The sequence below is a fragment of the Garra rufa genome, chromosome 21 (assembly GCF_049309525.1).
Source record: "Garra rufa chromosome 21, GarRuf1.0, whole genome shotgun sequence".
In the NCBI taxonomy this organism is placed as follows: domain Eukaryota; kingdom Metazoa; phylum Chordata; class Actinopteri; order Cypriniformes; family Cyprinidae; genus Garra; species Garra rufa.
Genome location: NC_133381.1, coordinates 13,123,608 through 13,151,439, shown reverse-complemented (window position 1 = coordinate 13,151,439; position 27,832 = coordinate 13,123,608). Strand labels below are relative to the sequence as shown.

General features: G+C 35.4%; 1 protein-coding gene across 17 annotated transcripts in view; it reads left to right on the top strand.

The window, feature by feature from the left end:
- nrxn3a (neurexin 3a) overlaps nt 1–27,832 on the top strand; it is a 384,050-nt gene that overhangs the window by 268,288 nt on the left and 87,930 nt on the right. For all 17 annotated transcript variants that reach the window (XR_012341102.1, XR_012341101.1, XR_012341100.1 and 14 more), the window contains one exon: nt 23,838–24,019. Coding sequence is in view for 14 of the 17 variants with exons in the window: in XM_073826841.1 (XP_073682942.1) it covers nt 23,838–24,019 (182 nt within the window). In the remaining 3 variants the exon portion in view is untranslated. The remainder of the gene's footprint in view (nt 1–23,837; nt 24,020–27,832) is intronic.

Below are 27,832 nucleotides of genomic sequence, written 5' to 3'. Positions count from 1 at the left end.
GCGCAGGGTGTGACACGGATATATAGAGCGTATTCTGTAAAGAGAGAAAAGCAGGCCAGTTCTTCAGAGTCTGAAAGAACAAAGATCCTGGAGTAGTCTGGGTAAATGTTAGACGTTTACAGAGGTCAGAGAAAGTGAGCTGCTGCAGAATTGTGAGAGTAGGTGTCGGCTTTTTCACATTACTTTAAGATCAATATGGAATTATATGGCATAAAAATGACTTAGAACATTATCGGTGTACAGTGGGTTTCAACAATCTTAGGCCCAGAGCTGAGTAGATTACTTACAAATTGTAATACGTTACTGATTCCAAAGTATTTGACAAAAAAAAAAATGTAATTAATAATGTAATCTATTACATTACACATTTTATGTCACTTAGATTACCTAGCTTTTGACTTAGCTCCTTTATCACATTAATTTAAATAGGATAATCTTATTGACATAAAAATACAAAGAGTGTGTAAATATATTCCAATTGTTGTTATTAACAATATAAAGTGCAGTAAACATTTTATTACGCCGAGGTTTCCCAAACTGGTTTGTGAAGGAACTGGAGGGGGTTTATGAGTTTAATGAAAAATTAATAAATTATTAAATCCTAAAAAATGTTCTATTAAAATAAAGAGCCTAAATTTAAAAATAAAAAATTACCTGCATGCCATGTGACCATAACCAACATCAGAGAACCAATAAATATGCAAATGTGATACTTAATTATTAAAATATTTGTTTTAGAATCTCAGGGGTATACTTCAAGAAAATAATATTTACTTGAAGTATACCCCTGAGATTTTAAAATGCTATAAATTAGGTGAAAGAGGATCAACCAACAGTTTGTGAATTTGTGCATTTTAATGTGTTTGAAAGACAAAAGCCTTCAGAAGACATCGAAATATATGGTTAAATAACTTACAATATAACCTAAACCTGAAATGATTTTCATAAATCAGTGGCCAAATGCTGTGTACACTGTAAAAAGTTTTCACCAGTTTCAACTTAAAAACTTAAGTTTAGCAGCTGCATTAAAACTTTAAGTTAAATCAACTTTAAAGTACGAGTAATTTTAACTCATAAGTTAAATCAATTTAAAGTCATTTTAATTCATTTTATTGTCGTGAGTTGAATGAATAGTAGTTTTAAGTTGATTTAACTTAAAATTTTAAGGCAGCTGCTGAACTTAGGTTTTTAAGTTGAAACTGGTAAAAACGTTTTACAGTGTTGCCACCTGACTAATGACTGATCTTTGTGTGAATGTCCACAAAACTTAAAGACTTATTGAATGTATATAAGCAGTAGGCTATTTTAGAATAGAACATTTAAAAGATGAAAAAGAAGAATTAGGAAGAATCAATAAATTATAAATAATTAATTGCTATAGTGTAAATAATATGTAATGATGTAATCCATAAAAAGTAACTGTAGTCTGATTATGAGTATTTTAAAATATAATGAAATTAAGTACAAGTATTTGTTTTTGAAATCTGATTATGTAATCCATGATAACATGATTACAATATGTTTGAGGCCATAATAAAAATCTGGGAATAAAAAAAAGATGTAAAATGAATAAGAATATTTAAGATCACTCGCATTCAAAATTTTGCTGTTTGATGCTTTTGAAATAAATTTTTATGCTTACTGAGGCTGCATTTATTTGATCAAACATACAGTAATATTGTGAAATAATATTACAATTTTAAGTCATTGTTTTCTACTTTAATATATTTTAAAATATAATTTATTCCTGTGATGGCAAAGCTGAATTTTCAGCATCATTACTCCAGTCGTTAGTGTCACATAATCCTTCAGAAATCGTTTTAAAATGCTGATTTGGTGCAAAAACACATTTGCACCATTTAATATGTTTGTGGAAATGGTGATACTTTTTTGTCAGGATAAAAAGTTCCAAAGAACAGAATTTATTCAAAATAGAAATCTTTTATACGGTATAGAATCAATATAATGAGATGTTAGCCAAATAAGCTTATAATTAATTTCTAACTTCGTATCGATGGCCAGATGTTCTTAACATTTTGAAATATTTTAATTCAGTTATTAATTCAGTTCTCAAATTGTTATACTGGTTAAATATTTCATAATTAAAACATTTGCAAGCATTTTCACGTGCACTTTCGTACTTTTGGATCCCATTGTATAATTTTACCAAGCTAAGTATGTTTTTGTGACCAGTACTTCGTACATCCTTGTACCTCCACAAAATATTTCATGCAAAAGCTTGTAAAGGTTTCCATGTATAATTTATGAAGATATTATTGAAAATGTAGGATTTTCTGGTTCCATAACTTAGGAAATTGTTATAGTAGAGGGTGTACTGAACCTTGTAGAAACTCAATTAGTTTCTTTATGGTCAAAGTCGAGGGCTGCCTATGCTACTTGATTCTGAACCTGAAATGGTGTATTGCATTTTTAAAGAGTACGAAATTAGTCTGCTCCTCAAACTGTATAGGTTTGCATCGCTAGCTCCGGGCCTAGCGAACTTAAAACTCTGAAAAATATCACAGCGCCGGAAAACAAATAGGCAGGCTGACGCATTTAACTACGAAACATATGGTTCTAGGTATGTTTTTTTGCATAATGGCTTTCGTTGCTTTAGGGAGACGTGAATTGCTTCACATTTCTCACCTTGACATCGGTACTATTCCACAGCATAGCAAACGCACAGGGAGTCGATGTGGGAAAGGGGGGGGGGGAGTTCGGAGCCCCCACGTCTCTCATTCCTACACTGACAAATTAAAAAGGTTACATTAGATTTTTATCATCAAAGAGAATTAAGTTCTGTAAATGGAAGCGTAAAATGCCTCCTGGGCTTTCTTTCAGAACTATTTTAATCAGCGTTCGGCTCTGGAACAGGGCCTCTGATGAAACAGGCCGGCACAGAGCCTCGTACGAGTGACGGGGGACAGGTTTCTATCGCTCCCTCGCTTTCTGTTACAGCCTGTTCCTCTTTTGCGCACAATAAAATGGCTTTCACAAGGCTTCAGTGCAGCATATTGAGAATATGGTACAAATTTCTTTCGTTATGCAGCTGAAAAAAGTAGAAATGTATCAGGAGACGCGCTGATTCTTCATCAGCCTCGTAATTGTGCTCGTTGCCACTAAACCACCGGCCATAATTTTCACTAATGTAACTGTATTGCCAACCAGTGTGAGTTATCAGAGTATTGATTTACCAGTCCGTATTGATTTTCTCTGTATCATTCAGAGCGTGAGCAGAAGATAATTTCAGCTTTCTCATTTAAATGATCGCCCTCCCTTTAATAACTCAGAGCGGGTATTAATGTAGCTGTCAGGTAAACCTCTGGCCGTCTTTCCTCATGCTGGCCGCTCATGGGAAATGATGCACTCCATAAGAAATAAAGCCCTTATTAAGAGAGCCAGTAGACGAGACCTCGACTGAACGCTGGGGGACTCTCATTAAAGCGGAGAAGAATATTACGAAGGCCATGGATTCACTTGTCTCTGTCTGCTGGAACGGTTTGCCTATTGGTTAGGTGTGTACGTTTGGCCTGTACGTTCTGGAACATTATTTTGTTTAAATGTACTAATGCTGCGTTTTCTGAACACTGGTTTTATCTTAATTGGCTTGCCACCTCTTGACCATTCCTTCTGCACATTGAAGCAAAGTTTAAAAGCAATTACTCGGTTATTCTAAAGGACAAATTAGCTTATAAATAAACCAATTTAGTTCATTATCAGGTCTGCAGAATTAAAGTTGCGGTTGAGGGTCAAAGGTGAACTTTTTCCAAAAACTGTTGCTAAATCTAATTTGAAAACAGGTGTGAAAATAAAAATGAATCAATTAAGTATTTAATTAGTTATTTGTTACATTTTGCGGTAACTATGTAATGTACTAGCAGGGTTGTGTTTCATTTCTTTTAAGCAGATGTTTGGTATTTCACATTTTAAGTGAATAGATAATGACTAAGCAGAGGTGTGGAATATTATTACACCCCATCCACGTTGGCTGACATACAGTAGGAAAGCTTTTTAAGTTATTTAATGGTGAACTAGACTGTACGTTTCATCAAGGAAAAAAAAAAAGGTTTTGAAACACCATAAATGATATGTTGGATGCCCACTTTCACAAGTTCACAAATTGTTAGGATTCTTCAGGGTCTTGATGAAATACATTGGTTAAAATTCCTCAATGGAAATGTAAAACAACACCCTTTTTACCTTGTCAAAAACAGTTTTGTTCACAGGGACCTGTTTCGGTGCAACGCTCTTTAAATGATAATGAGCTACTGCTCGCCCCACCCCTCTCTTTCATTTTTTGTGTATTCGGTGGTGCGTTGCCATCCAAAACTAATCCACTAAATCCGTTTTGTTCACGTTTACATCCAACTACAAAATGTTGTCGCTACAGCTGCTCACTCGTGGGAAAAAAGCCGGACAGTGTTCAACTGGCTGAGAGCGGAAATAAGCTGATACGAGACCATCACCGGCCGTGGGCGGGGCCTGAGCAGTATGACATCATATTGCTCAAAAAAACAAAACGGCTTAATAATTTAGACTGTTTATGTTTTGGGGGGATTTAAAAAAAGAGTGGATTTTTAATCATTGTAGGGTAGTGAATTTTGCATCCACCTGACTAACCACTAATGTTAATTAAAGTTACAGTTGAGGGTCAAAGGTGAACTGTTGCTAAATCTAATTTGAAAACAGGTGTGAAAATAAAAATTAATCAATTAAGTATTTAATTAGTTATTTGTTACATTTTGCGGGAACTATGTAATGCACTAGCAGGGTTGTGTTTCTCTTTGCATTTCTTTAAAGCAGACGTTTGGTATTTTAGAGCTTTACTTTCATTTTAAGTGAAAAGATAATGGCTATGCAGAGCTGTGGAATATTATTACACGTCATCCACGTCGGCTGACATACAGTAGGAAAGCTTTTTAAGTGATTTCATGGTGAACCAGACTGTTTCATCAAGGGAAAAAAAAGTTTTTGAAATGAAGAAAACCTTGTGAAACACCATAAATGATACGCTGACAAATGATCAGAGAGCTCTGAAATAGATTTGAAAGTAACGTGGACATGTGTTGTGCAGAAAAGCTAATGTCAATTCTGTCGAATGCGGCCCAGTATGTGGTCCGCTACATTTGCGGCAGTGCCAACATGTGAAATGAGAAAAATTGAACCTTCCCTTCTTTAGAGAATAACAGTCATGCGTCTTGAGGTACCTAGTGAATATTTAAAGCCCTGTGCGATATGGGTCACATTCTCGTCTATTTCCATGTAAGTAAGAGAGTCTGTGAGGGTGAAAATTGTTTTCACCTCTCTGTTCAGATCATTTAAATGCATAACATCAAATCTGTGCTTCCTGCAGATGTGGACTCAAGCATTTCAATGTTTACTGAAGGATTTTTATTTTTGTTTTTTTAAAGACTGAAGAAAAATGGCTAGGTCTATGTGCTACTGTATTCTATATATGTAAGTGAGAAACAGTGTGAAGTTTACAGTAACGTACAAATTGCTGAAATTCACTTAGGATTTCTTTGACAAAAATTGATGACGACATTGTGAAAGTGATTAAAGATGAAAATGATGTCATCATTCTAAATGAACATCAAGTTCTATCTAAATTTAGTTTGCAATGACTGTAGGCAAATTGCATTTGTATGTTGATTTTCCCTTGAAGCATTAACCTGTGGCTTTGTTATTAAAACTGCTCTGTTTATTTAGCATCTCAATGACATAGTAACTTTGTTTCTACCAATAAGTTTGGGGTTGGGCTGTTTGTTTGTTTTTTGTTTTGACCAATGGCAGTAAAGTAGGGTGTTTGAGAAACCTGTCTGGCAACAAGCAGATACTTTTTGTTGCCTGTCTGGCAACAGCACAAAATGCTTGCACAAGACAATTTGGTAACACTTTATTTTAAGGACCAATTCTCACTATTAACTAGTTCCTTATTAGAATGCATATTATTAGCATATTAGCTGTTTACTAGTACTTATAAAGCACATATTAATGCCTTATTCTGCATGATCACATTTCAGATCCCTTAATCATACCCAATACCTAAACTGAACAACTAATTTGCTAACTATTAATAAGCAGCAAATAAGAAGTGTGTTCAGGAAAAACTCTTAGTTGATAGTGAATATGTGTCCCCTATTCTATAATTTAAATAAATGTATTTTACGCTTAAAAGGGACATTGGATGCCTACTTTTTAGTTTTACAAATTGGTATGATTCTTCAGGGTCTATATGAAATGTCTACAAATACATTGGTTAAAATGCCTCAATAGTCATGTAAAACAACACCCATTTCACCTTGTCAAAAGCACCTCTGTTCACAGGGACCCGTTTCGGTGCATGTCTCTTTAAATGATAATGAGCTACTGCTAGCCCCACCCCTCTCTCTCATTTTTTGTGTATTTGGTGGCGCGTTGCCGTCAAAAACAAAACAAATCCATTGAAACCATTATGTTCACGTTTACATCCAACTACAAAAAATTCGCTATAGCTGCTCGAGTGTGGAGAAAATGGCGGACGGTGTTCAACTGGCTGAGGGCGGGAATATGCTAATACGGGACAGTCCATCATCAGTTGTGGGAGGGGCCTGAGCAGTATGACATCATACTGTGCAAAAAATCTAAACAGCTTGATAATTGAGATTGTAGTTTGTTTTTTTTGGAGAATAAAAAAAGAAACTGACTAAATAGCTTTTTAGCATTGTGAAATGGTTGTGTTAACACACTGATAAGATTTATATGCAAACACCAAGCAGAAGTGAATTTTTGCATCCGATGTCCCCTTTAAACATCTAACTAACCACAAATGTTATTGTAAGGCATACTAAAGCATTCTTAGCTCTATTTTGCACATAAATCATGGATAACAGTTCTGCTCCAGAGGCCTAATATACTGTATTTCACATTTTGGCCTTTAATGAAAGGCACAGGAGATTAATAAATGAGCATAGGTGTTTTTTTCCTTGTTTGCACAGCCTTTTCTTTTTCTCCAGAGTGTAGTACTACATACACACTTGGTGATTAATCCATGAGTTGCATCAGTGTGATAGCGAACATGCTCGCCACCACCGGCCTATCACGGCACAGGCCACATCCCAGCATGCGCGGCATGTTAGAGCACCTGAGTGGAGCAGACACGGCCAACCAGGTGTAAAATCAGCAAGGCCCGAGCCTGAATGCATGGTGACAGCTCTTCATGCTTGGTAGCCTTCATCTATCCTGCTTTCGACCCACACCTAGTCCGCATCCAGTCCTCCCGATTTCTCCCCCCGCGCTTCAAACCAGAGCCTCCTCCATTTATCTCCATCCCACAGGTCACACATGCACACCAGGCACTAATGAGTCTGTCCTGCTGTCCCTGTCACCTGCACTGATTGATTGATTTATTAACTTTACAGATGAGGTTCACGGTGCTGCACTATCGCAGTCTCTCGTTTGGGATCTTTACATGGTGGAAGCTAAAAACTCAAAGGCTATAGAGCAGGAAAAAGCTTTACTTTTTTCTCTCTGCAACACAAATGTTGCAATGAAACTTGAGTAGCAACAGATCTGTTCTTTCATATTGCGACATATATCCAAGTGTAAGTTGACTTGACTCTACTTTTTTTGAAAAATCTACTTAAAATGTGAGAATCAAATATGAGACATCAAGCTTTTAAAGAAAATGTGTTCATCTCTGTGTCATCATTGTATTTTGTTGCATTATTTGTTTTGCCCCGACATTAAAACTGCAAAGCTTTGATCGTAAAACTATCAAATATTATCTTACCAAGACATATTATTGGGAGATATTGAGTGACAGCTGATATTTATGCATTTTATGCAGGTAGTCTGCTTTTGATATATAGATAAGCTATCAAAATTCCATCTTTTTTGGCACAAAAATATCAGCAAATGCACTGTATTGCATATTTTATGTTTGGGCCAAAACTTGATAAAGTTTTTTTTTGTTGTTTTTTTTGTTGTTGTTGTTGTTTTCTCTCCCCCCCCCCCCCCCAATGGGTATATTTGTAGCAATAGCCAAAAATACATTGTATTGGTCAAAATTATCGATTTTTCTTTTATGCCAAAAATCATTAGGATATTAAGTAAAGATTATGTTCCATGAAGATCCTTTGTAAATATCCTACCGTAAATATATCAAAACTTAATTTTTAATTAGCAATATGCATTGCTAAGAACTTAATTTGGACAACTTTAAAGGTGATTTTCTCAATATTTTGGGAAACCCTCAGATTCCAGATTTTCAAATAGTTTTATCTCAGCCAAATATTGTCCTATTTATTCAGCTTTCAGATTATGTATAAATCTCAATTTAAAAAATAAATTACCCTTATGACTGGTTTTGTGATCACAGGGTCACAAATATGATACTCACCAAAAAAAAACATAAGCAAACTTTTTATTTACCTTTTAGCTGCCTCATTTTAAAACAAGCATTTTCTGATTATTATTTCAAAGGTTTTAACGGGTTAGACATTCTGAGGTAAAGAAAAATATAACCATGAAACATATGCATGGATGAATTGTTCACAATAAGATCGATAACATGCCTTTAGAAAACAGGTGGATTTTTATTTCATGCCTACTTCGAACACATCGGTGTCTCTGAAGAGGTAGCGGTCCACCGACAGGAACGAAGCGTCTCTTAGTGTTTCAAGGTGTTTTCACAGGGCACATAATGCTCTCCGTGCGAGCGCGTGTATATGTGTTTGGTTGAAAAATGTGTTCCCTGAAGAAAGTGCTGTGTTTGGGTAGACTGCATCCACCATCATAAGCTGCCAAGCCTTTGGCTATGTAATGTTTCATCCTTTTCTACTAAGTGCGTCTTCAAAGGGAGTCGGGTTTAGCAGCGTGCGGGGAGGGAGAAAAGAGTGGGAAAGAAAATAATGCGGTGATGGAAATGAAAAAGCGCACACACACACATAGGTGTTCACATCTTTCGGCAGCTGCTGGCATCGCAGCGACGAAGCCATTGTTGCTTAGGAGGGGAGACAGAACAACAAAGAGAGTGCTATCAGGAGCTCCCACGTTCTGCCTTCTCTGGCCTGCTCTCTGCCTCGTTCTGAGGCAGCTAATGCGATAAGAGGCACGTGCTAATGCGTGTGGCTAGCGGAGAGAGGGAAAGACAGAGCGAAACAAAGAAAGAAAGAGTGGGAGATGGAAAGGGCAATGTTAGAAAAGAGCATTTGCCTCTTTGAGCTCAACCTGCTTGACGGGGCCTCCAGAGTCCGACATTCTTTGTACTTCTAGTATTAAACTGCACTGCGGATACCTGCAACACTGATGATAACCGGAGCATTTTTGATGCTTTCTGGAGATCTATTGATGCTTTGTTTTTTTCGCCACTTTTTTGTTCCTCGGCTTGGATTGAAGATACTCGAAAATGTCTTTACTGTGCCCCTCTCCAAGCTTGTATGCTCATATGCTTGTAGGTATCCCGGAATTTATGCAGCCTCTTTTGCCTTCTTTGCCTCTGGTTTATTTGTGCGGTTCTGTCTGAAGTCAGACTGCAAAGGCCTGACTTGATTATTGAGCGTGTACTATACACTCATGGGGCAAACAGTAGTATGAATCATACATGTTAGCCAAGTTGTGTGTGTCCACAGTGTTGATGTTGTGCAGTGTTTCCTATTTTCGAGATGAAGGTCATAAAAGCTTAAGGTTGTTTGGTTTTCCTGTTGGGTAGAGAAGTTGTAGGTGCATATCTGGTCAGAGAGATAAAAGAGTAGCTTTATCTAATTAGCTCCTTTCACAAAGAGTGTTGATCTTGGAAAATTGTTATAAAATTGCCAGAGTGCCTTTTGTGTGAGCGCAAACATGTCCTGGATTGATCCCAGGATCGGAATAAGCCCTGTGTGAACAACAAAATAGGACCAAAGCCCTAAATGGTGTGTCATAGGGACACACCATTTATCGTACGACTCTTTTACCAGTTGTTTTGAAACCAGTTCATCGTTCAAGGACAAAAAAATACAACCTGGTCTAATAACAAAAAACGTACTTGTGGGAACTTACCAATACCACTAAGTACCATCACTGCAGTTTCCAACAGAAATGTCCACTGCTTGGCGTTAAAAGTGTTCAGGTTTTTTATTTTCGAAACAGATAATTGTACACATGGTATGTTTCTAGATGGTACACAAATTTACTGTACAATAATTACTGTTTTTGCATTATTGTAAGGGTTATGTTTAGGGTTGAGGTAGGTGTAGACAGTAACAACACACATGTAATACGTAACTGTAATGCTCTGTGGCATTTTAAAATAATGTACCATCTGCACTACACCTAAACATACCTGATAATATGATAAAAAGTGAATGTGACATAAAACGCAATGTTTAGCTTGTTTTTTGATCTCTCATTTTTCAACTCTTTCATCCCGAGTCATGTTTCACATAGGATTTGTACCCAAGGATTCTCCATCCTAAGTCCAATTCAGTGCCTGCTGAGCTACCAAGCAAGCTTGTTACATCCAGGAGGTGCTCGCTGTTTTACCACCTCTAGTGTTCATTTCTGTTGGAAACTGCAGTGTTTATTTGGTACTTATTTTCGCGTCTCCGGAAAAAGTTCCCACAGGTAACTTTTGAAAGGAAATTTGTACTTGACATTTTAATATGATTTAAAATATTGTTTCATAGTATATGGCAAAATGTGTAAGTATATACTTGTATAATTTTAATATTTAAATTGTATTGTAAGGTCTTGAACACTCCTGGCCTGGCCTGGCCTGGCCTGACCTTCGTCTCTCTCTAATGGACCTTTTGGTAGTGTTTCTTTGTATTAACTTTAAATTGCAAACTTTCATCCTGAATGTCAGCATCTGCAACCATAGGAACGCTAGAGTTCAGTCAGTATGTAATGACATGGATAGAAAAATGCCTGAACGGACTTGAAAGAGAGAGTCAAGTCTAAAACGTCATTGTGAATATAAAGCTCATTGTCGTTCCTTCCACTGAAATCTTGTATCCATGGATGTGCGTTCCTAAGCGTTTATCTCCAACATCAAGGCGTTTATCTCCAATCAGAGCCCCTGCGAGCAACTCCATTTGTTTAATTGGACAGCATCTCCAGCCATTCAAAGCCAACTCTATAAAGAGATCACATAGCTTTGCCTGGATGAGGTCAGTTGTGCGGTATATGAACTCAACAAACTCTCAAACCACAAAGCCATGATCAAAGTTTAACTTTGTGCGTTTTGCCCAAACCGAGGGAGTGGAAGAGAAGGGATAAAAGGAAATTCAAGAGAGAGTTATGTGTAATTAGAGTCATAAATAGTGAAGCACTCACATAATACCCGCACCAAGACCGGAGGGACTCGACCGGCGGCTGCCACTGATCGTAAAGTTCGAGAACTTCTCCCGCGATAACTATATCATGTTCCTACCGCCGATGTACAGTGAAGAGCCTGTTGTCATGACAACAAGGTGGCAACACTTATTCAGTGGACCAGGCAGGGAGAATAACAAGAATTTATTGGACATTAAGGAGGAAGGCTTTGGAGCTTATAACCATTAGGCACCGACAATATGTGTCACGGTGTACAAAACAACACATTAGAGGATGAGACAGCCCAACATATACCCCCTATGCAGTATTAAGTTATTTATGCCTTTACAAATCCAATATAGTGCACGTAAATGTCCAGCATGAAAATTTAATGCGGACTGTATATATTTATATAGTGTCTTTTTTTTCTTTCCAATGCCTAAGGAAAATAAATATAAAAAGATTTTAACCTATTACCATAGCTGGCTTAATGCCACTTACTAAAGTGTGGAGCAAATTGGATAATTTGTCATAATATAACCTTAGGAAATCTTGGAGAGTGGGACTCTAAACACAATGGCCAATTATCCCAGTGAACAGTCAGTGTCAGACAGCTGGGGAGCACAGGAAATGGTAACGGTGAGGGATACGCGGTTTACTGCTGTGGCTTGCTTGCATTTTTCATTTCCATTGTTTTCTCTGGACTTCGAAGGTTGCATTATGTTCAAATGAAAAATTCAAATTTTCTGAGGAGATTACCGCCCAGTCTTTTCCTCACACGAAAAGACAATTCCTCTCTAATTTCGTTTCCAGTGGAGACACGAAAACAACAGTTTAGACGCATCTAACCAAAAGACAATTGTAATCTCAATCAGAGCGAGCATCTTTCTTCTTGTTGTCTCTCATGGATAAAGCGTAAAAATTGATGGACAGAAATGAAAACAATCTGTCATTTACTCACCCTCGTGTTGTTCCAAACCTGAGTTATGAAGAAATAATGAACACAGACTGAAGTTTTTAAGCTTCAAAAAATTGCAAAAGCACTGTAAGTGTATCATATAAGTGGTGTATATAACTTTAAGTTTTCTGAAGCCACGAATAGTTTTATATAAGAAATTGATTCAATTTTGTCGTTAAGGACATCAACCGTAGCTCTCTGTTTAAAGGGGTCATCGGATGCAAAACTCACTTTTACGTGTTGTTTGAACATTAATAATTATGTGTTGGCAGTTTGTGTACACAACCACCCTACAATGATAAAAATCCATCCAGTGGATTTTTTTAAAATCAGGTCATTCTCAGCTTCCCACGATAGTTGATTGACATGAGCACCTTACCATAGACCCGCCCTCACTGAGCTGAAACAGTCCGACTCCGATCGCCATTTTGTCGACTCAGGTGCGGGGGAAGACAAGAATGTCTCCAATTGATCGATTGAGGTGTTCTATTGTTGGATGTAATAATGAACATAGCAGTCGTCATTTACTCCCGACATCTGAGCCGCTGAAGATGCAGAGGATTAACGTTACTTTTATTTTTGAAAGGAAAACGCAGATCCCGATCTACATATGCGTCTATGTTCGAGATGCAGCTTCACCCACAGCAAAAGTAAGGGTTTTTTATGCATCTTTGCAAATGGCCTTTCTTAATAATGTGCTAGTTAGCGAGTTTCACAGCTAAACATGGCTAAATGCAGCTAAAGTAAACATTACGGCTTGTCATCCCACGGCAGAGAGGGGCAGGGCAAGCAGAGATCATTAGCATTTAAAGGAACATGCAACAGAATAGCTCGCTCTAAAAAAGCGCTGATTTTGACAAGGTAAAAAGAGTGTTTTTTTTACACTGCCATTGAGAAATTTTAACCAAAGTATGTTCTCATTAAGACCCTAAAGAATCATATCAACTTGTGTAAAATGGGCATCCGATGACCCCTTTTAAAGCAGTGATGTTGATTCGTGAACGAATCATTTTGCAAGTGTGATCTTTTGATTTGGTCCGGAAAATCTGTCTGAATGATTCATTTACGAATGATAATGATAAATTGATTGAATTTATAAGCTAAATATAGTTTTGTTTTTATCATATTTTTTTTATAATATGATGTAATCCTAATATGACGATATTAAAAATATGATGTAAAAAAATTATATTACTGTTGTTATTAATATTTATCTTATAATAATATACAAATAAGTTAATATATTTTCATTCAAGTTTTATTAAATATCCATGTTTGAAATATTTTATTTTGTAATTATTGTGATGAAATTAATATAATAAACAATTATTATTGTAACAATATTTCTAATATTAATATTATCATATTAACATTCCAGATTAATATTAATATCAAAATAATAAAATATTTTGTAATCTTAATATTTTATCATAGATTAGTGTTTGAAATTATATAGAAAATTAAAGAAATGTTTAGTTTATATATTTTATTTTGTAATTATTGTGTTTAAAAAAAGTTTTTTAATGTACAACTATTTCTAATATTAATATGATATTAAAATTTCAGATTAATATTAATAAAAATAAATTAAATTAGTATGTATTCTTAATATTTTAGCATAGACCGGTGTTTGAAATTATATATGTTTAAAAGGAAATATTTAGTTTATTTTATTTTGTAATTAATGTGCTAAAACATAATAAACAATCACATTGCTATTATGATATTAACATTCCAAATTAATATTAATATAAAATAAATAAAACATTTTGTCATCTTAATATTGTATTTTATATTGGTATTTACAATTAAATAAGATTGAAAATAAATAATTAGTTAATATATTTTATTTTGTAATTATTGTGATAAAAATATAATACACAATTATTATTATAGTACAAATAATTATAATATTAATATTATTATATTAACATTTGAGATTAATATTAATATAAAATAACTAAAATATTAGCTATGTAGTCTTAATATTTTATTGTAGATTGTTGTTTAAAATTATGTTTGAAAATATATAAATAAAATATATATAAATATTATTGTGGTAGAAATATTTATAAAATTAATATTATCATATTAATATTTAAGATTAATATATTTAAAAGGAAATATTTAGTTAATGTATTTTATTTTGTAATTAATGTGATAAAATTAGTATAATAAACATTTATCATAGTACAAATATATATAATATTAATATTATTATATTAACATTTTAGATTACTATTAACAATATAAATAAAATATTAAATAAACGTAATATTTTATCATAGATCGGTGTTTGAAATTATAATTGTTTGAAAGGAAATATTTAGTTTATATATTTTATTTTGTAATTAATGTGAAAAAATAATAAACAATTAATATAGTACAAATATTTCTAATATGAATATTATCATATTAACATTTCAGATTAATATTAACAAAATAAATAAAGTCTTAAATAATAATTTTATATATATAGTTTTCATATTTGAATTGAAATTTCAATAATATTTTATTATATGTTCTGATAAAATGTTAATATGATAATCTGAAATTTTTATTTTTATATGGTATTTTTTTTTATTTTATGTGATAATATGATGATTTGATCAAATGATTCCTTTTTAATAATATTTACATTTTATGGACCCAAAACTGAGAGTTAGAATGTACGATAACTGTACAGACTGCTTTTCTAGTGAGTACATATGGTTGAGTACATGACAAAACATTCATATCTGAGTGAACTATTCCTTTAATGAAAGAATGGCAAACCAATAAATCAAATCAAAACAACACAGCAGTTACTCCGTGCCATCAAAAGCTACGGATGCTATCGGTGCGAGAGAACTGTGCTTAAAGCCAAGTCATCAGTCATTCTCTGTAATTATGATGCTTCTCATTTGTCTTCTCTTTTGTGAGGCAAACACTTGGAGATTATTCACAGTAGATGAGCACATTCTGCTTAAAGGATGTGCTCCATCCCGCTGAAAAGCCAGCCATGAAATACAGCCCGACAAGAATTTGGCAGAAACGTCCACAGTCATCAATGCCGTGAGTGACGTCATCGCTCCGGGAGAAGCGTTGGGTTTCCACGAGCCTCGGTCCCACTCATATTCTCGGCATACGCGGCGAGACCTAGGTAGCTTTGAAATGTGTAACACGATTCCCCTGCCCACAGGACATTTGCACAATGGATGCTGTCTCCGCGTGTGTTTGTCGAATGGAAGTAATTCATAAAGCTTGCCACTCAGCCACATTACGAATACATTTCCTAATCTTCCAGCTCTAGTGAATAGGGAATCAATATGTTGTGTGTTGTAATGATTATCCTTCCGTGCTTGACGAGTTTGCATGTCTCTGAGACAATCCATAAGCAAACATATCGATTTTTTTCAGATGCCGTTATCGTCGTCAATTAAAAATTAGCTGCAGGCTGAAATGCCAAATCTTGGCTCCCATGTTCTGTTCTATTTCAGAGCAATATGCTCACAAATGAGGTAAGCGCTCTGCGGTTGGCACAGTTCCTGCTCAGCGTTTATTTAGTTTAAAATCTGTTAATCTCCCAAAGCAACTGTCTGATTTTTCACAGATGAAGAGGAATGATGGGGAGGCGAACAATGCAAACAGTTGTAAATTTGGACTGGGATATCAGAGGAGCTGCTGTGGATGCCAAATATTCATAGCACTGTGATATACTTTTTGGCCTTTTGTTGAGAGAGCACAGAAAATGAGAGGGCAAATGGGATTTGGAGATGTAACAAGCCAGATTTGATCAAGTGTGCCACTATGCTGTGGTTCCAACAGGTGTATTTTTTAATCTTAAACATGAACTATTTTAATATCACATAGAGATTTAATTTAATTATTAATCAAATTGAATAATAATAATAATACATAGTTTAAATTCAGTGCTGTTATTGTTAAGTAAAACATCTTTGTTAATTTAAATAAAGCTAACATGAAATAAAATAGAAATATTGCTGAAAAACTGCTTAACTGAAATTTCGAAATGTTGCAATAAAATAAGTTTAATTACTAAATTTAACTAAAGTTTAACCAAAATAAATGAATATATTTTTAATATCCATTTTTATTTAATTATTAATCAAATTAAATCATAGTAATAATAATAATTCATAGGTTGAATTCAGTGTTGTTATTAAGTAAAACATCTTTGTTCGTTTAAATAAAGCTAAAATTAAATAAAATACAAGTATTTGTTATAAACAGCTGAAATGAAATTTAGAAATGGTGCGATAAAATAAGCAATAAAATAAGTTCAGTTACTAAAATTAAGTAAGGTTGAACAGAAATAAATATATAAAATTAATATATTTTTAATATCCATTTTACTTTAATTGATAATCAAATTAAATCATAATAATGCATAGGTTGAATTCAGAGTTATTGTTAAGTAAAACATCTTTGTTTATTTAAGTAAAGCTAAAATGAAATAAAATAGAAGTATTGGTGATAAACAGCTTAAATGAAATTAAGAAATGTTGCGATAAAATAAGCAATAAAATAAGTTCAATTACTAACATTGACTCAAGTTTAGCAGAAATAATTATAAAAAAGGTATATATATTTAATATCCGTCATAATTTAATTGAATTATTAATCAAATTAAATAATTTTAATAATAATTCATAGGTTGAATAAAGTGTTGTTATTGGTAAGTAGAACATCTTTGTTAATTTTAAATAAAGCTGAAATCAAATAAAATATAAATATTGGTGAAAAACAAAGTTTAAAAACATAAATGTAAAAAATAAAATTAGAAATGTGAAAATAAAAAAAACTAAAGTTTAACAGAAATAACAGAAATTTACTTTAATTGTTAATCAAATAATAATATTTAATAATAATAATAGTAATAATAATAATCAGTAAAAATTGTGTTGTTATTAAGTAAAACATTTGTGTTAATATAAATAAAAATAAAATAAAATAGAAATATTGATGGAAAAAAAACTTAAATAAAAATGAGAAATGTTGCAATAAAATAAGCAATATAACAAGTTTAATTACTAAAATTAACTAAACTTTAAAAGAAATAAATATAAAAATGTATATATATTTAATATCCATAGCAATTAAATAATAATTAATAGGTAAAAAACCTGTTTATTTGCATAAAGCTGACATAAAAAATATATAAATATTGGTGAAAAACAAACTTTAAAAACTTAAATTAAAATTATAAATGTTTTAAAAGTTTAATTTAACTAAAGTTTAACAGAAATGTATAAAATTAAATACATTAAAATTAATAAAAAAAAGACAAAAGCACATAAAATTACTCAAATTTAAATAAACAACGAAATATATAGAAACACAAGCAAGTTCAAAATATTAAAATACTATAATAGTATTTAAATAAAAACACTGGTTGAATAAGGTTTTCAAATGTTAGCCACAGTGTTTGGCTTAGCCAATGGCTTTGGTTTGGGGCAGGGCTTTCTCTTTGATTGACCAATGAAAGTTATTTCTCTTCAGTAATGCTACCCTGATAGCACACGTACATCTCAGAGACGTCTATTTGACGTCTGCATTTACATCTGCAAGACATAGTTTGCTCGTTTCCTATCAGATTTCAAATAGACGTCTATTAGATGTCTCTAAGATGTTTGTAATTTAGAATGTATGTAAAACTGCCAGACGTTTGTACACAGCAGATGCTTTCCAGATCAGGAGATCTTTAACAGACATCTTGCAGACATACATGTCCTATCTGGGTAGTAGTGCCAAAATTACACACATTAGCAATCATACAGTACAAGAAACGGCTTGAAATTTGAGGGTGGGAAAATTATACCAATAAAGGTAATGAGATTTTGTGTATAAGCATTTTGTTAACCCTCCCACGCTCTCACATTAGGAGAGAAAACTAGACAGTTATTGAGCAAGATGCTTCTTTTTCTAATTGTTTTCTCATTTCTGTTTCTTTCCCTGATAGTCACAATTTGCATTTTTATTTGCTCTTGTTGTGTTGATGAGACTTTTATCTTTTTATTCTGCCGTTTTTGGTTGGCAGTCCAGACTACCGGTCCTCAGTAATGATTACCTCTATTGAATTTCGCTCTCCGGGGAAAGACAAGACTGCCAAGCAGTACGGCCTGAGAAACCCCTTTCCATGATTGAACGAAAAAGACTTCTCTCGAGTAGGTAAACATGCTCAGAATAAGTTTTGGCGCCGGGGTTGGGAAAAGGAGAGAGGTGGGGGCCAAAAGAGATCTATCAAAATGCCATCTCGTTTCCAGTTTAGCGTATTCCCCCTCTTTAGCGCCACATTGTGCCGTTTGATCTTTGATTGTACTCTGCAGCTAAGTCTGCCCATCTGTCTCCCTCCTCGATCTCTGAAGCGTTTACAGAAACATTCACGAAGAAGCGACTAGGCCACTCATATCATACTAGCACTTGAAAAAGAAAGAGTGTGAATGTTATTCATGCAGTTTCCCAAGTGCCCCACTGGCAGAAATGGGCTTATTCAAGCCACATATCTTCTGTGAGTTTCACGCTGTGAGCATAACTCCTCATTTGCTAGTTAAATTAAAAACCCAATCCAAACCAAAAGCTCACAAGTTACAGAGCGTGTGACGTCCGTCTGGTCTCGCTGCCTTTGTCATTGTAATCGAATGAGAAATCTGCTAAATGCGAGTCTAGAACTTCACAGGGACTCGCATTCAAGTTTGGAGCAGACAGGACTTCTACCTGCTCGCTTTTCTAATCGCCTCCTTATCTAAGAAGCTCAGAACCAATTGCTGAGCTGATAGACTTTAAACCTCCCGACACTCGCCGTGAGAGCGGCTCTATACTGTTGACTCTTGGGATCATTCTAGCACAGTGCCTGACTGCTTAAAATACTCTATTTCAGATATTACAGCTCTGTGTGTACAGGCGAGCAATTTTTCCACGTGCGTGGTGTCGGGCTGAAAAGAAGGACCTGGGATGTACGTGATCAAATTGAGCTTTTGAGCATTCTCATCTTACAGTCAAATTTGGGGGAACGAAGCTCGGCAGCGCTATTTCCATTTCACACTTACGGAATATCAATAGGGCTGGTGCGGATGAATCACGTACTGAGCGCAGGCATTTCATTTTCGCTTACATTATGATCGTATGCGTGATCGTGCGACAGGTCTTTGAACTTCCACCTTGCATGCTGACACATGGAAGAAGCACCATTCTTTTGTCTGTCTCGCCACTGTCTAGTAACAGGCTTCTTGTTGCAGTTTTAATGCAGCGGATGAAGGCTCCGCTCTTCGCTACGTGACACGCCGCATGAACTCTTCATCATGTGTGCCTTATCGCTGTAACCAGCACGTCTCAAAGGGATGTGCCCTTGTTGGTGATTGTCCTTTGCGCTGATAAGAGTATCAAAGCTGAGATGAGATTAGAGTGTTTTTTTTCTGGGGTTATAAACTTTACAACCAAAAAAGGTGAATTACCTCTAAATTAATTAAAGGTGCAGTGTGTAGATTTTTGCGGCATCTAGCGGTAAGGCTATGAATTGCAACCAACGGTTTAGTCCATCGCTCACCCCTCCCTTTACAGAAGCTACGGTAGCCGCACAGGATTAAGATGTCGTCCTTTTAGACAGCAAAGAATAATGAGGTTTCTTTTAAAACGTAAATTAGGGAATTATATTTACTTAATCATTCAATAAAAATATGTTATTGTGAATATTACTGTTATTTGTTCATCATTGTGTCAGTGTTTTTCACAAAGAACAACAGTGATGAAACGCGATCCGTAGAGCAGTTTGTCCGTTCAGGGCTACTGTAGAAACATAACTGCGACTTCCATGTGAGGGGACCCGCGGTGTATGTAGATATAAACTGATAATTCTAAGGTAATAAAAACGTCTGGGTTACGTATGTAACCCCTGTTCCCTGAGGACAGGGAACGAGACACTGCGTCTCCATAGTGTCCACCAGGACGCAGCGTAGAGTTCCCTCCGGAAGGGAACATAATGGTTCATTAAGTAAGGTATTTATACACCCCGAAAACATAGTTATGTATATTATATTTCATTTCTGTCTAGAGATCATCTTAAATATTACACACTGCACCTTTAAGTATTGGTGTCATTGTCATTGGTTTCATTTCTAAATGTAAGGCCCTATGAAATTCATTTGATTTTTCCCAAATTTCATTTCAATTTTTCTAGACTCTATCGAATATCTATCTATCAAAATTAAAAAATATTAATCAAAAAGCATGTCTAATTAATTGAAATCATGAAACTCAATTGTTAACAACAATTTATTTAAAGCCCTATGAAATACATTTAAATTTTATTCTCAAGCCTTTTATTAACCAAATTCTGTTTTCCATTCATTTTCTGTGTTGCATTTTAATGGTTTCATAAAATTTTTAATAATCGAAAGCATCTCTAATTAATTGACATTATAAAAAGCTACCTGATCTCATGACGAAAACATACCTGTGGGAACTTTTTTGCAAAACGCAAAATACGTAGTCTACCAATAAATACAATAAATACATATCACTGCATATCACTCAACAGAAATGAACACTAGAGGTGGTAAAACGGCAAGCACTTGTAATTGTTTTTGTACATAGTTATTAGGGATGTGCAATTAATCAAAATTCAGTTTCGCTTTTGATTTTGGCTTCAAACAATCATGAAAATACATTAATCGTAATGTATTTTCATGATTGTAAAAAGTAATTGTTTTAGAGGTGTTATGGGTATTCCTCTCAGTCTTAATTTTGCAATCTATCTTTAATTCTAATTATATGGATTTTGAACTCTGAGAAGGTAGAAAATTGTATTTATGTGTGTTATGATTTCAAAATGTGACATTTAAAGCGTATTTAATATTTAATAAGTACTACTTTGGGGTTGGGACCTACAGTGTTGTTTGCTATGCAGTTGCAAAACATTATTTCATATTCTGTATTCCCAGACATGTGTTGTTTATACCTTAAAAGGTTTCAGTAACATATTCACATCAGCTATACAGACAAAATTACACATATCGCATTGCAGTGTACGTAAATGTTAGGAAAGGTCCGGATGTTTTCCATTTTACTCTGCAAGATAATTGACTGATTATTGATAATTCAGTCTATGTCCCTGGAAGACCGTCCATTAAAGGCAGAACACCCTCCATTTGAAGAGATACCACTTTTTTACCTAATGGAAAATTTTAACCAAGGCAACCATTAGTGCTCGAAACCTTAAAATAAAATCCAGAGGCTTTGGGAAGTACATTGTATGCGTCTCAATAAGTCCTTTCTTCTTCTTCTTTTTTTTTCCGTCGGTGGGGTTCTGTCCTCATTTGAATGCTTATCAGGTTAAGATTCACATTAGCTGGGTTGTTTGAAGCTGGCAGCTAATTTATTAAAGAACATTCTGCAGGCAGGCACTGCTTTTGAGTAAACCGTTGACACTACTTCCTCTTTATGAAAATGTTCCGCTGCATTTCCCTTTTACGTCTTAATCCGAAACACATCACCGCAAATATCGGCGAGCTCATCAAAATGCAGAAAGGAGCGACACACTTAGGTTTCTTAATTGTTTTAAAAGCCTCACAGTCATTACATGTCTGACATAACAGCGCAAGTCTAGAGCACCTCCAAATCATTCAAAAAAAGCCCGTAATAACCTTTAAGTGCTTTGGAAGTAAAAACGCAGTACCAACAGAATTCGTGCCACTGCTTATGATATTAAATGCATTATCTCTGAGTAATTTTCATTCAAAGTCAGGCACATATAAGTGCAAATGAGGTTCAGTTCCGTCTTGTCCGTAAACGAAAGATTGCACCTATGGCAGCATTGCATCTCCAGCTGTGACTTCCCATTGTGTATCGGTGAGATCTGTTAGAAGTTAATGACAGATGCGTCGCCTGTAAAGGCAAAATCATAACTTCTTGACGCATATGGATGTATCTCGCATATACATTACATGCTGCTGCCCCGATGACTTGCCAAGCTGTCGCGGGAAAGAATCGCTGAAGTCAACGACTCAAATTGAGAATGAGAGCCGTAAAGGGATGTCGAGTGGCAGCACGTCTGAGATGGAGGGGGCGATATATTGTGTGAGTGCATGATCCGCTCCAGGGCCAGATGTTCCACTTGACAGGCCCCTTGAGTGGAGGGCAGTTCTGCCAGCTGTCCCCTTTCCTACCGCACATGCAGCCATTTGTTGGTAGAGTGTTGAAAGCAGGGGGAAAATCAACTTTTCCTCTCTTGCAACTGTTGTCCAAAACAAATAGTCCTGTGAAATTGCAGTTTTCCCAACAATGCTATTGTTTACCGCAACACCATTCTCCAAGTTTCAGTATGCGTCCGGTCATTTCGGAAAGAGTTATTGCCCTACCTCCATTCCAGGTGAAGCCTTTTGCGTTTACCTTTTCCCTCGTATAATGCATGATAATAGCAGAATTCATTCATCAAAGACTTCTGCTGTTATTCCCTGGAAAGAGTTATATTTAACTTGGATAGGTCACAGCATTTTGCAGCAGGCTCTGCTGAGAATATGAGCCTGAAGAATTATGACTTTTCTGACCCAGGTGTGGGCATTATTCATGCTTAAGATCCGATCGCTGGTGCTACGAGAACGCGGGTAAGAGCAGCCGCTGACAACTTAAAAATGTCAGGACTTTTCTCAAAGTCTTTGGCCTAGTTGGGGAAACTTGAAGAGGACATTTCAGTGGCACGTCATTGGTTCTTGTACTATCAGCGTTTGTGGATGTGACAATGTGTGGGGTTATTCGAGTTTTCTTCCTGCTCTTATTTCTCTACTGCATTTGGAATGACATTTAAGTGGATTTCATGTTTTTTGAAGTTGTAAATAAAAATACTACTTCATTTTTTCTACTTCTGAATTTCATGTTACTTGCCATTCTTTGTAATTATGTGTGAAATATACTAGTAATTTTGCAGTGCACATTTTTTAGTCTAGAAATAGGATGAATAAAGTTGAAGCTTTTTTTAGTAGTTCTCTGTGTGTGTGTGTGTGTGTGTGTGTGTGTGTGTGTGTGTGTGTGTGTGTGTGTGTGTGTGTGTGTGTGTGTGTGTGTGTGTGTGTGTGTGTGTGTGTGTGTACCTGGTATTAATCACTTTGTGGGGACCAAATGTCCCCACAAGGATAGGAATACCAGTAAATTTTGACCTTGTGGGGACATTTCTCAGGTCCCCATGAGGAAACAGGCTTATAAATCATGCACAATGAGTTTTTTTGAGGAAGTAAAAGTTTGCACAATCTCCTGTGAGGGCTAGGTTTAGGTGTAGGGTAGGTGTAGGGCGATAGAAAATACGGTTTGTATTTACGCCTATAGAATGTCCCCATAAAACATGTAAACCAGTGTGTGTGTGTGTGTGTGTGTGTGTGTGTGTGTGTGTGTGTATGGGCCTCTTTGATTTATATTTTACTTTGGCTGAAAGTTCATGCTAGCAAAGTGTCTAATGATATTAGGCTCAAACTTACTTTATTTTTTTTTTTATTTAACAAATTAAAAGGTTCTTCTGCACACAGCTTCCTAAAATAATTAGTGTCTTGAAATCTGTTCAGAGTCAAGCCCTTGGTAATACAATCTAATCTTTGCATTCTCTTTTTGTGTTTTCCAGCTGGAACAACATATATCTTTGGGAAAGGAGGAGGCCTCATATCCTTTAACTGGCCGGCCAACGAGCGCCCGAGCACCCGTACGGACAGGCTGACAGTGGGCTTTAGCACCTCGCTCAAGGATGGCATCCTGATCCGCATCGACAGCGCCCCCGGCCTGGGAGACTACCTCATGCTCCACATTGTAAGTCAGAGTTTCTTCTAACTTGATCGGTCACATCTGCAAATTTCAATACTAAAGGTCAACAAGAAAAAAGAAGCCCAAGCACATTTCTGATGCCCTGTTCACACTGGGCTTGATCAGTAATCAGCTGCCAAGCGATACATTCAATGATTTCATTCAAATATTTATGCACAGTTGAGGTCAAAAGTTTACACCCCCATTTAAAATCTGCAAAATGTTAATTATTTTACCAAAATAATAGGGATCATACAAAATGCATGTTATTGTTTATTTAGTACTGACCTGAATAAGATATTTCACATAAAATATGTTTACACATAGTCCACAAGAGAAAATAGTAGTTAAATGAATAAAAAATGACCCTGTTCAAAAGTTTACATCCCCTTGATTCTTAATACTGTATTCTTACCTGGATGATCCACAGCTGTTTTTTTTATCTTTTTTTTGTTTAGTGATAAATGTTCATGAGTCCCTTGCTTGTCCTGAACAGTTCAACTGCCTGCTGTTCTTCAGAAAAATCCTTTAGATCTCACAAATGATTTGGTTTTCCAGCATTTTCCAACAATGACTGTATGATTTTGAGATCCATCTTTTCACACTGAGGACAACTGAGGGACTCATATGCAACTATTACAGAAGGTTCAAACGCTCACTGATGCTTCAGAAGGAAAAACCATTCATTAAGAGCCGGGGGTGAAAACTTTTGAACAGAATGGAGATGTGTGCATTTTTCTTATTTTGCCTCAAATATCATATTTTTTAATTTAGTACTGCCCTTCAGAGGCTACATTATTATTCATTCATCGAAGAATACTGAAAAAATGTTGAGCAGCACAACTGTCTTCAACATTGAGAATAATAAGAAATATTTCTTAAGCACCAAATCAGCATGTTAGAATGGTATATAAGGATCCAGTCAAGACTGGAGTAATGGCTGCTGAAAAAAAATGTTAGCACAGGAATAAATTTCATTTTAAAATACAATAGTATCACATGTTTGATCAAATAAATGCTGCATTAGTGAGCATAAAGGATTTTTAACTACATTTTTAAAAAATCCCAGACTTCCAACTTTAGAACAGAACTGCTTTATTACATAAATAATTGAAAATTGAAAATAAATGCCTTTATTTATATCTTACAATCAATTAATAGACCAAAGGCAAAGAAAAGGAAAAAAGTGAAATGATATTTAATGAGTGCATTAATTCTTTATTTTTTCATACAGACATGTCTAATTAAGTGGTAGGAGTAGCTCTGCAGCGTCTCAAAAATAGACAGTCTCAATGCGACACAACATATGCTTCCAGTGTATGCATCAGTGCCGCATTGATTATAATAGCAGAGATTTAGGGTGTCGACAGGGTGTTATCATTCTGTGCATTTCATACAACGCAACACCTCTGTGAGTAGATACCTTGTGGGCGGTTTCTTTTTCTTTTCTATTTCTCTTTCTTTTGCATGTCCTTGTAAATAATCAATCCAAGAATAATGATGTCTCTCAAACGGCTCTTTTTTGAGTTGCAAAGCTTCAGTTCTACATTAATCTTTGTATTGTGTCAGTGCCAATAAGAAGTTTGTCACTCCACAGCTACATTAAAAAAAAACTTTTCCTCAGATCAGCCATAACAACTGTGAATTACTCTAGAAGTGGTGTGTTTTATTTTGCTGAGCTGCACAATGTTCTTTTCAAATTATTAAAAATCAATGCGTATGCCACACGGAAGCCCAGCAGCATTTTTCCTACAGTTTATCCACGGCGAGAGCTTCTGTTTGGCCGGATGTGTCCATAATGTAAATAATTCAGCACTCATGTAATGGATGCTGGTTTGGTAATTAACCTGCTTTTCTGAAAGACAAAAGGATTCATTTTCAGACAATGTTTGTCACCAAGGGGTCTTTAGCTCATTAATGAACAATGAGGTCATTAGACTGTTTCCTCTTTTTATTTATACAGCACATACAATATATATCAAAAAATGTAGACACCCAAACACAGACTTATATTTGAAATAAAGAGGCAAACTCCTCAAAGTCTAACGTAAATTCATGCCCCAGTCACATTTTCTTGGATAAATATACTAATATAAAATCTATTTTGTGTTTTTACATCAACAGTGTTATCAGTATTCTGTTTATCAAAGCCAAGTATGAATTTCATCAAGTTAGTGTTTCAAGCATTTTACATTTATTCCAAAATAATAATTAAAGTAACATTTTATACACTATATTTCATTTTGTTCGGCTATTCTTTTTATTAGTTAACTTTTAACTATTTTTGAATTTTTCAGATCATCAGTCATCAAAGCTTAGTGAATATTGGTCACAGACACCAAGCTCACTTAAAACTCCTTTAAAACTCTTACATGTCATGATCATGTTTTCAGGCCATTTCAAGTCTTATTTTGGCCTAACAAAGTGGTTACATCTAAGTATGTGTGTTGTTAATCTACTTTTTAAATTAGTCTTCCCATTAACATTATATTGTTTATTCAAACTGATTCACAAACGTGGAACGTGCACGAAAACAAGAGTTGGGATTTATCGCATTAACCAATCACAGCAGAACATAACCAGTCATATACAATCATATCGCAATGGAGGCATTGCCTCCTCTCACATGACTTTACTCCATTCATTCTCCATTCAAAATTACCCCCCACCAAACTCACTGCATGCTTTAGGGGGTCTGTTAAAACCCAATGGGCTCGGCGGAGGCGAGAAATGCGGACTACCGCTGTAACTTTACCTGCTAGTGTCACTGGACAAGGTTTCGTTATATTGGTGTTGTTTTATTTTTGTACTACATTTTCTTTTTCTCATCCAATACTTTTGCCTCCTCGGAGGAATCGTCCCTTATATATATTAACACATATTCGAAAACTGTTCAGTATAGTTTACTGTGACTATATATTAAAACTGATAGTAAACAAACACAAAAATCGTATGTTCTTAAGTTTGCACATAAACAAGTGACCTTGTAGTATAATGGGGGACTGGATGTCTTTTTTTGTTAGAATGTGAATGGGGAATATTTCTCTGGCTATCTCCATCTGTCCACTCGTTTTATTGTGGCCCATGTTGGTGGTCCACAGGGACTCTTGGGGCTCTGTAATGGGCAATATAACTAAGGGCATTTCACTAAACCCTCACCCCCTGCCTTTACCCTTTATGACACACATGGACACACACATACACACTCGCCCTATTATAGCAGTGTAGCGCTGATGGAAATAAGCCTCTTCTGCCAAATGAACTAAATCTAGAGCACAACTCCAGAGTAAAGGGAATTAAGCCGCCGTATTTTATAGGCAGTTTCGAAACTTACGTAACTAGTGATTGGGAGTTGCCTTTGATTAGCATGTACTGGTGTGGAATTAATCTTTGCATTTGGAACACTATACGGGGCACATTACGTCTTTGGTCTCTTTTTAGATTCGAGCGCTAACCGTTTAGTTCTTGGAACGTAAATCCGCTTTTATGATGATTTTAAACCTTTATCATGTTTGCCTTCTCTTTTGGGAAGCGCAATAGGTGATGACGGCTCATAATGTCGCTGCTTTATTTTGGGCTGATTATGGAAGTCTCCTTCCACTCATTTCTTCTGCGCTGATAATGAGTGAGCTATTTTCAGCTGTAAACGTCTGCCTCTCTTACACTTCTGAACGGAGCGGCTGGTGACACCATGGAATACCTTGTTAGACAGTTTCCGGCAACAAGGGAAATGTCAGTGCCATTGCCCTTCAAACATGCCACCTCTGAAATGGCAACCTCTGTGATGGAGTCTGCTAACCAATCACTTTAACTCTAAAC